At 42.0% G+C, this 9,996-nt stretch overlaps 1 protein-coding gene across 1 annotated transcript; it reads right to left on the bottom strand.

The window, feature by feature from the left end:
* Window positions 1-59: 59 nt before the first annotated feature.
* Window positions 60-9,438, bottom strand: kat2b (K(lysine) acetyltransferase 2B). The gene is made up of 18 exons (XM_040020167.1): window positions 8,631-9,438; window positions 7,642-7,768; window positions 7,402-7,547; window positions 7,224-7,310; window positions 6,941-7,122; window positions 6,659-6,850; window positions 6,388-6,491; window positions 6,128-6,253; window positions 5,242-5,375; window positions 4,104-4,312; window positions 3,884-4,010; window positions 3,674-3,784; window positions 3,413-3,556; window positions 3,197-3,311; window positions 2,224-2,254; window positions 1,954-2,017; window positions 1,778-1,862; window positions 60-1,515 (listed from the first exon to the last, which is right to left on the bottom strand). The coding sequence occupies exons 1-18, from the start codon at window positions 8,829-8,831 to the stop codon at window positions 1,322-1,324; spliced, it is 2,379 nt and encodes a 792-aa protein (XP_039876101.1). The 5' UTR covers window positions 8,832-9,438; the 3' UTR covers window positions 60-1,321.
* Between the last annotated feature and the right edge of the window lie 558 nt (window positions 9,439-9,996).

Here is a 9,996-nt window from a genome sequence, read left to right as displayed (position 1 = left end):
CCTGTTTCGTTTTTTAAGGCTAGCAAGGTCTTTGTGTAGGAAAAAGTGCACACACGCAATTAGCCTCACTTCTGTTTTATTCAGTCTATAAAATAGGCTAATGCTATGTCACTGTAGAAAGAGCAGGAAATTATCTCTCCAGACATTACAAAAGGTATTTTTTTTTCTAAAGCTTGAAAAGTACAAACACCTTCTTTACAAAACAGTAAAAGTACATAGTATTGCACAATCTTTTCGTTTATCTCCAAAGTATAAAGTTATCAATCTCCATCTGCCGGACAAAAATAAGAAATAATAAATTAAGAACTTTCCTTAAGTATCATTCTTCTAAATTACAGCACATAAATAAGAATATACTCTAGATAATTAAATTAGTCCTTAGTCAACAGTGTAATTTCTATGTAAAACAAATTCTAAAGGAAAGGAGATGCTCTCATTCATGTTAACTAATACTTGGAAAAATAAAAGTGCATTTTGATAGTCAAATTGCCCTATGTGACACGATAAAAGCAAAAGATTGGGGGTTTTTTTTGTTGTCCTTTTTCAGTTCTGGGAAAGAAAATATATGTTATATACACATTTAAAATGTACAGTGGGGTATAAGTGCATTAAAATCTGTACAAATTTAAAGTATGTATTCCTCTTTTGGCAGGATGAACTCTTCACAGACAAACTTTGACTTCATTAACGTCATGCGTGCTCACAAGAGTAGAGTTTTACAGACAGGAAAACTTGGACTCTCAGTCCCTTTCCTCACAGGTAACACTAATCTACCGCGCATGCGGCAATTCCTCATGACATCTCTACCTGAGTCAACTGAGAGGAGGAGGCAGACACAGAAAAGGCAGTATGAAAACAAAGATTAAGTAAGATGGGTGGTTAATCTCTGATCAGCTGTCATGATACAGTGCTTTCAGCACACAAACAACACCTGCTCTGTTTAATGTTTTACTACTGCTCTTCTTTTCTTTCCATGGGCCTCTGAGACACATGGTCAAATACAAAAACTACAATGCTTTTGTCTGGAAACGGAAACAGTCTTACAGTTCTTAAATGAGGCCTTCCCCTTGTGACCCATCTTTCAGGGTATTCTAAGCTACTGATTTATGGTCTAGGCCAGCAAGCATCAAACATTACAAAAGTGTTCATCCAAGACCCGTTTGCACCTTTTACATTAAGATATGTTTCTGAAACCTATCTACTCCAGAATCAGTAGTCGTGTCCTTTGCTTTGCTTGTCTTTTGCATCGTCTAAAACAACAGTTCATTGTCCCAGGACACCCTCATCCTTGTTCAGGTGAAGACAAATCTCTTCCTCTGGTTTACTTCTCGATTAGGCCCGCCTCTTTGATCTTAGTGTAGAAGAACTTCTCCAGTAGGTTGGCACACTTGTAGTACTCGCTCTCTGGAGGGTTGTATTCACGACAGTTTGTGAAAATTCGCTGCATGTCGGCCATAAAAAGCTTCCGTGTCGTGTAGTACCGGCTCTTTAGACGCTCGCTCATTGTCTTGAGGTCTGTAAAAATGTGAAATTTCAATTATGATACCTTTCAGTGGCTGGATGAGCATGGCATTTAACAAATAAACCCCACTTAGTTCATGCTTTAATGCCAGCTGAATAACAACAGTAAAAGATGTGGACTTTAATTAGAAATGATCTGCTGTCGCACTGCAAAACAATGTACAACTATGCAATGACTAGTGCAGACAATTAGTAATACACAAACTGTAACTCATCTCCTCCCCTTTAAGACAACTGTGCTTGTTAACACACGTACCCATGGGGAAGCGTATGACTTGGTAGTACCCAGGTGCTTCTGTTTTTTTCACAGGCTCCATAAAAGGCCAGGCATTCTGGTGACTCTAAAACACATAAACCAGTCCTTTAAGAAAACTGTTTGTTTGTGTATGTGTGTGTCAGCTGTAGACCACATTATACGTGTCTATCCCTCACCTTCACATGTTGGAGGATAGTTTTCAGAGTGCTATACAGTTGATCGGGGTCTTTCAGTTCTTTCCTGAAGAGTGAAAAATGGTAGAAAAAAACGATATAAAACTGAGGCTAGCTAAGTGCTATTTCCAGATGTGCATGCATGTTATTATTGCCTGCAAATTTTTGTCATAAATGAAGGCCAGAGACAATGTCTGACTGTATCATTGTTGACAAAAATGATCAAATATATAATGTGAATACATTAGCCAAATCATTAGTGGAGCATCTTACCCTTTGCCCACAGGCTTCCAGCCAGTTTCACCTGTTGATATAAATGAACTAATATTACACTCATACACCAGAATGGAGTCATTCTCTAGTCACTAGAGGAAAAATAGGTCAGCAACTTCCGTGTAACCACAAAAAAAAAATGCTGGTGGGTGAATGATTGTGCAGAATTTTTTTTGGAAGTAGCTGGATGACCAATTAGTTACGCAGAGGTTGAACGTGTTGCACTCTAAACCTGGCAAAAGTCTGCAATGAATTCCCATTTAATTAAAAAAAAAGATAGACTCTAAACAACTTGCAGTCAGTCTTTGCAATAGCAGACATGATGCTGACTCAGTCTTATTGCTGATTTCTCACTGTCCTGACACACCAATGTTTCTATAGAGATGTTAGCTGACTGGAAGTGGTTTACAATCTGGTTCCCTTCTTCAAAGCAACCACTTCAAAGGCAGGCACATAGCAAGCTGAGTACAATAATTTTGGTTGCCCTGCAGTCTCCAACCACTGTTTTTCTTGTGTGACATTGCAATTACTGCTTATCTTGTTGCCACAAAACAAATTCAAAAAATTCATCATAATTCTTGCATTCACGTGCAACCTGCTCTAGTCCTTGGCTGGTAGCCATACATATGGAAAATAACCACCCATCCAGATTTCATAGAGAACAGCCTTTAAATCCAAAAAGTATTTGATTAATTTGCTTTTAGTTCTGCTTAACCTGTCACTCCGAGGAAATTAACAAGGTTGGTGGTGATTATAGAGGTAGATGTACGATAAAGCCCATAAAAACCCAGTAGATAATATAACCAATAAGTTGGACAGCTTAATTGCACAGGATGTATGTGGTAAGTGGCCTACTTCCCTCAGCATTTAATGCTGTAATGGCAATCATTACTTTTTAATGGCAATAATCTTGTAATGTATCAAGCTACTTTTAAAAGCCAAGGTTACCCAACACTGAAAAAGAATAACATACGTATGCCAGGAATGCTCTCAATGGGAATCTGCCGGACTCCATCCTTAAAACAGGACAGCCCTGGATAGACTTTTCTGATCTGAGCCTGTTTCCTCTCAATCAGCTTCTTGATTATCTGAAGGCAACAAATGAGAAAAAAATCTTAGTTGAGGGGACAGAAAGAAGCATTTAGATCAATAAAATATTAAAGAGTTCATTTAAAAGTCACCCACACACCTCTTTCTGCTTCTTGATGATGACAGAGAACTCGGTGTAGGGGATGCTGGGGTTGAGCTCACAGCCCATGAGTGTGGCTCCTTCATAATCCTTGATGTAGCCCACATACTTGGACTTGGGAACCTTTATGTCTTTTGAGAAACCCTGATAAGGAGGAAGTAATAATTTATCCTGGAGCTGCCACGCACTGCCTCTATTAAAATTTGAATTTGAATTTGAATTTATTATATTATTGTTACTAATGGCCGTTATTAATGTTACCTGTTTCTTAAAGTACCCAATGGCGTATTCATCAGCGTAAGTGAGAAAATTGAGGATTTCATGCTTTATGTGATATTCTTTCAGGTGGTTCATCAAATGTGTTCCATAACCCTGCAACCACACAGTCAGACCAGGAAAGGGTTAGAGCCGGCCATCCAGATATCACTGAATACCCATCAAGCTGAGAAATAAAGCGGGGCACGCTCTCACCTTGACCTGCTCGTTGGAGGTGACGGCACAGAAGACAATCTCTGTGAAGCCTTGCGATGGAAACATCCGGAAGCAGATCCCTCCGATCACTCTCCCGTCTTTGATCAGGGACAGCGTTTTGTGTTTCCTACCAGAAAAAAAGATGAATTTTACAGAGGGAATCTGCTTCTCTATAACCCTCTGAACTTAAGGTGTGACGATGAGGCAGAGTTACACTCACGGATCGAACACCAGCCGCGTGATGTACTCCTTGGGCATGCGGGGAAGCTGATGGGAGAACACGTTCTGAAGGCCGACGAGCCACATCAAGATCCTCTTGTTGGGCTTCTGGTTTAGGGAGTTCCCAATGACGTGGAATTCAATCACGCCCCTGCGCTCCTCCAGGCGGGCGGCTTCGTCACGTGCAGAGTGAGCTGATAGCAGGCTGGTCTGCACAGACAGGAAGGTATCAAATAAATCATGGTCCAAAATTTGCTGTGATGTGCAGAGGACTTGAACATTTTGTGCAGGGACAATTAACCTACGACTAAAAAAAATAAATGAAGTGCTATACAGACACATTATGGCAGCTTGGAAGGAGACTAAGACCAATTACCATGAGATCTGACACTGACAGGAAAATGATTAGGCTGGAAGGATGAGAAGATTTACAATTATCTAATGACTTTAATTCTTTTTACTCTTGTTATAAAGTGTCAGCCTGGAAAATCTGATAGAGGCTGTGGGTCTGGATGGTATCTGTGAAGATTACATAACTGCCCTTTGCAAATCTGCAGTGCCTTCTTATTTCTCTTAAAAATCCAAGACTTGAGTCAGATTGAAAAGCATCGCAGGTGATGCCAGTTTCAAAATAAACTAGGAGTAACCCCAAAACAACTGAAGAAGAGAGCACGGGCCATTTCAGTTTGTCTTCACTTGATTTACAGATGTGAGACGTCTTGACTGACAGAAAGGTTTCAAGGAAACAGCTGTGTATCAGAAGCTGGAGTGATATGCGCTGGTGTGTCTTCTCACTTTTACTTTTTGTCACATACAGCAACAGTGTAAAAAGGGCCGTTATCTTATCCCACTCATAGATGACACCGCGCCGCGGTGATTGGTTCAGATTTCATATGAAGCTCGCGATTAAGTTTTCGACATGGCAAAGATAACATAACAGGGAGCGTTATACATGAAGAGGAAGTGGAAATCATCAGGCCTCACAAGCACTCGGATACAGTTTCTGACAAACAGCTTATAAGTGGGCTATAATTATAGAAATGATAGAACTTTAGCCCAAATTACTACTTAACATATGAAGATTAAATTCACTTCCAACTAATTGGGCTCCATGCTGTGACTAAACAATAATGGGTTACCTCTGGAATGGCAGCAGGATCAGCGATAGTCGCCATGACTTCATTGATGAGGTCCATGGGGATGTCACCAACCACCCTGGGTCTCTTGTTTTCCTCATGGGAAAGGGGCTCAGAAGGTTTACGCTTTTCTCCAGCTGGGGAGTGTACACAGAGGAAAGCTCTCATTACTCAAGGGGCTTTATGTTGTAATGTAAAAAAAATATTAGAGAAAAACCCCCAACAATCAGACGACCCCCTCTGAGCAAGCACTTGGCAACAGTGGGATAGAAAAACTCCCTTTTAGCAGGAAGAAAGCTCCAACAGAACCAGGGTGTGGGAGAGGCAGCCATCTGTTGTTACTGGCGTTAGAGGGAAAAAGAAGAAAGCAGGTGGAGACAGAAATCCTGGAAACTGGTTCTACAGAATGAGATGTTTGAAAGCTGAAGCCTCTGCCTCCCATTCTACTTTTAAATATCCTAGGACCCACAAGTTAACCTGCAGTCTGAGAGCAAAGTGCTCTGTTGGGGTGATATGGTACTGTTGGTATGGTTGGTAAACAAGTGACGGACATCTGAAGTCTACTATCTTCAGTCTTCATTTTAAACCTATATGTACTTTGTTTGTTAGAAGCAGCTCTGGGGTTTACTTCACCTTCATGTGATGACAGATCTTAGAGGCAGCACTTAAAACAGGGTTACATTAAAAGCATAAAAATCTCCAAAACTAGAAACGATCTTAAAGGACGGCTGACTTGAGTCATTTCGCTGTAAAATAGAAACCGTTCCACTTTTAAATGTGTAAAACAAGGCTGACTTTACTCAGGTCCACACTTTTTGTTGTTGTACTGTTACACAATAAGTTGGCTTAACTGAAACCTCGTGAGTAATAACAGGTTCGTCAGCAATACCTGGGTTTGGCTCCAGTACAGAAGCTGCCTTCCTGGCAGGACTGACACTGCCGCAGGTGGACGGGTCCACTGACACGGGACTGGTGCTGTAGTACAGCGGCCTGGCCACTGAAGCAGCACTTATAACTACACACAAAAAAAAAAAAAAAACACAGAGGAAATTGAATTTATTCAGTCATAGGCTTTAACCTTTTCATAAAAAAAAAACAAGTGTCATCTTGAGAGGCGTTTCGGCGAGGGTGTGTGGGAGGGCGTGTCACCTGTGTGGATAGGAATCTGCCCTCCCGCTGCCCCTGCCAAGAAGTCTTGGCTCCAGATTGGAGAGTTATGACTGTAAACCTCCTCCTCCAGCATTGACAAGAACCTGAGCAGAGAAATCACAACAACTACTTAACTATATTAAAACAAGCAGTCAACTTTACATAAGTGGCTACGGTCTGGTTTCATACTGAGGATGTGAAGCACATCCCAGAGTGTAGCTACTTGAAGGCCTGTGTGGCTAACTGCATGTGAGCCTTCTGTATCTCTTACTTGGGAAAGTGTGTAAGAATGAGTGTGCGTTTCTCAGGAGGGAGCTTGTCCTTCTCCTGTCTGGCCTGCTCCAGCAGCTGTTTCCTCATCACAGTGAAGACAGAACGCAAAAGCGTCCGCCCGAAGATCTGAGTGGTCTCGTAGCGGGGCAGGCTGTCACAGAACTGAGGAACATTGCAGTAGCAGAGCCATCTGGAACAAGCATATCCCATAATTATCTTACAGCTTGTAACTGTACTGGTGCAGGAAAGGCAGGCACAAGATATCTGTCTACTCTGCTACCTAGTGTAGTTGACTTTGTATCCAGCTGCGTCGTCATTGGGCACCCTTTGGCGTCTTTGAGAGGGTGTTTCCAACTGCCAGTAGTTGATCTGGTTGAGAAACATCTTAGCCAGCTCCATAATGGTTTGGCGTTCTTTAGATGGCAGGTGGCTGAATTTGTACTGGACAAAATTGTTCACCCCCTATTTCGGAAACGTGGAGTAAAAGAAAGAACAAATACATCAAAAGTAAGATAAAGATCAGAGGATGAAAGAGTCTGTGCAGTGGAGACTTATTTCTCTACCTGCTCGATGCTGGGCTTTTCAAACGGCGGACTCTCCTGTGCTTCTAACATTGGTTTACCCATCTGTAGGATGGACTTCCTCAGCAGCTGACAATGGAAAAAGATGGCGTTTGTTTAAAGCGAGCGAGATCTGAAAACTCTACCTTGCTTCAAATCGAGTGTAAAGCAATAAAATTACTTTGAAGAGGGAAAAGTAGACTTGTTTAGTGTCAGCATCCTCCTCTTTGTGAATGCACGTGTACAGATACTCCACATCCAGAACAATACCAAGAAGCCTGTTCATTTCCTCCTCTGAAACATTTTCTAGATGGGTCACATGATCACCTGGAAAGAAGAAATAAGCCAATGAAATTCATCTAGCTTACCCTTCTTGGTATTATTTTCTGATGCAGCTTCTCTGGTGGGCATGCCGACTTACCCAAAGTGTGAGAGCAGCTCCGACAGGGCTCCTGGAGGTTGACTGCGTTGGACTGCTGCTCTGTTTGAGGAGGTGTAGGAGGGGGGTTCTGACTTTTCCAGCCATTACACTTACAGGCTCCTTCAGCCTGCGATAAATAGAGGTTAAATGAGTACAAGCAGGCACAAACACGATATTAAAAGCAGCAAATGGGGGCAGATTACACAGAACAATTAAGGAAAACCATTCAACTTGTTAAGTTTTGCTTTTTTATTACATAAATATCTTAAAAGCAAACTGCAGCTTTTCCAGGCTCTCTCAGGTTAAACGAGAGATGTTATGTCCGACTTTCTACAGTAACAGGGGGCGGGGACATGATCAGCTGAAGGTGCTGTTCTGAGCATGCGCCCTGAAACAACAACAAACTCCGCCCCCGCCAGCAGCTGTCACCCTGTCAAAACAAAGACCCCGTCCCTCTCTGCGGATCATACGCTGCATAAGCCCAATAAACTCCTCTCTGTTTACCCCCCTTGCTATGACGGACGGCACGGGGACTCTGTGAAATTTCCAGTGGAAACACGAGACCGTGCACGACCACACACACGCACACAAACACACACGCGTATCCAGACCTTGTGCACACAGCCAGCTACTCCCAAAACCAGCGTCAAGCCAATGTTTACGTTCACCAACCCCCCACCTTGACAGAAGCAGTAACACTGTAACAGGCTGCAGCTGCAAGGCCCCTGCTGAAAAGTCCAGATGTAAAAAAAGCCCCTCCAAAACACTTAATGTGTCAAGATTTTATTTTTTTTAGTATTACCTCTTTAGTAACTGGTTCATGCATGCAAAAGAAAAAACACAAGAAACTCAAGTGCGGCAATGGCTTCCTTTGCTGTGCTTGCATTTTGAAAACTATTGCAACCAAGCCCAGGAAATGCAGCACACTTTAAGTATGAGCCCCGAAAACTACCCCGCTTTAAAGCCCTGCTTTTGCAGATGTGGCATACTTTGCAGGATGAATACACTCCGAGTTTTTCCAGTTTCTTGGGCCGAGGCGAGGAGCGTAGTTGTGCCTTCTTCACGGCGATACGTGCGGATCCTCTAGCGGCGCCGGAGCCCTCCGTGCCTCCGGCTCCTGGAGCGGCCGGAACCAGGCCCGCGGCTCCGATGGCCGGCGAACCTTGCTGAATCCCAGCGCTGTCGGCCATGATTCCCACCGAAACCCGAAGGGACCGCCAGCCCGGGGAATATTCGCTGCGCCGTCCGCTCTATTCCACAAACGGAGGATCAGACATGGCGCTCATCCTTATTTTCAATTTCTCGCTGTAGGCCCATTTTCCTCCGCTAGGGGACCTTCATGGGATAGGCCAACTCCACAACAATTCAAAGAGGAGAGGTCACAAAATGCAACCATTTGTAGCAAAATTTCAAGGTCAAACGTGGTGGGAGCGAAAAAACAAAGTGGATCCATACTTTCAGTCAGGCACAGGTGACTTCCAAACCTTTACTGAAAAATTACTGAAATTAATAGCAACACCATTTAGAAATATATTTATAGACCCTTAAAAATATTTTCACATCATATCAGTGAACATACGGAAATGTCTTAAGTATGCTCACCCAAACAACAACAATAAAAAAAAGGTTAAAGTTCAGGATTGATGATGATTAGAAGCTTTCATCAGTTTCATGATGAGTATGAGGGAAGTAAAAGTGTAGGTCATAACATCCAGAGGACAAAACAAACAGATATATAGAGTAGTAGACATAAAAAGTAAAAAAAATAAAATTAAAAAAAAGCTATTGAGGCCCAGAGGAAATAAAGGCACGCACACACGCACACCGCCTGATTACAATAATAAATGATCAAATTTATTTCAGTATTTATTTGGTCATTACATAACAAGTACTGTAAAATGCTTGCATTTAAATGTTTCTGGCTGCAAATAAGTGTTCACTGCAAAACAAACAAACAAAAAAAAAAAATTACAATTTGCATCCTTATTATGTGTTAAATCATCTATTCAAAAACCGCCATTGTGCCAGCTGATAGTTGTTTTACTGTTCCTACAATTATCGTCACAATGTTAGCGAGATGTAGGAGGACAGACAGAGGAAAGCTCAAAAACTGTGCAGCGTGGTGTCCGACTCCTCTGGAGTTTTACAACCTGTGCCTCTGAAAGCTCACGTCTACTTACAGGGAGGAGTAGGAGGAGGAATAGTTCTGGACAAGGCATAGACAAGAAAAAAAATGGAGAAGTGTAAAGTAAAGAGATAATCTTAAAAAACAAAAAAACAAAACATGTTTGGATATATTTTTTATGACAGAAATATACAAGACAGATAACTAAATAAATGCAATTTCATTTTTTT

The sequence above is a fragment of the Simochromis diagramma genome, unplaced genomic scaffold (assembly GCF_900408965.1).
Source record: "Simochromis diagramma unplaced genomic scaffold, fSimDia1.1 OVJJ01000753.1, whole genome shotgun sequence".
NCBI lineage: Eukaryota > Metazoa > Chordata > Actinopteri > Cichliformes > Cichlidae > Simochromis > Simochromis diagramma.
Note: the sequence above shows the minus strand (reverse complement) of the source record. Positions and strands in the feature narration are given on the sequence as shown.

What these genes read in the sequence shown, in the direction of transcription:
- kat2b (XM_040020167.1), bottom strand. Translation starts at nt 8,831, where the DNA reads ATGGCCGACAGCGCTGGGATTCAGCAAGGTTCGCCGGCCATCGGAGCC. An exon ending in ACGCGGCTGGTGTTCGATCC is followed by an intron (nt 4,011 to 4,103) that starts GTGAGTGTAACT and finishes TTTTTCTGGTAG; the next exon opens with GAAACACAAAACGCTGTCCC. An exon ending in TTGGGTACTTTAAGAAACAG is followed by an intron (nt 3,557 to 3,673) that starts GTAACATTAATA and finishes CCTCCTTATCAG; the next exon opens with GGTTTCTCAAAAGACATAAA.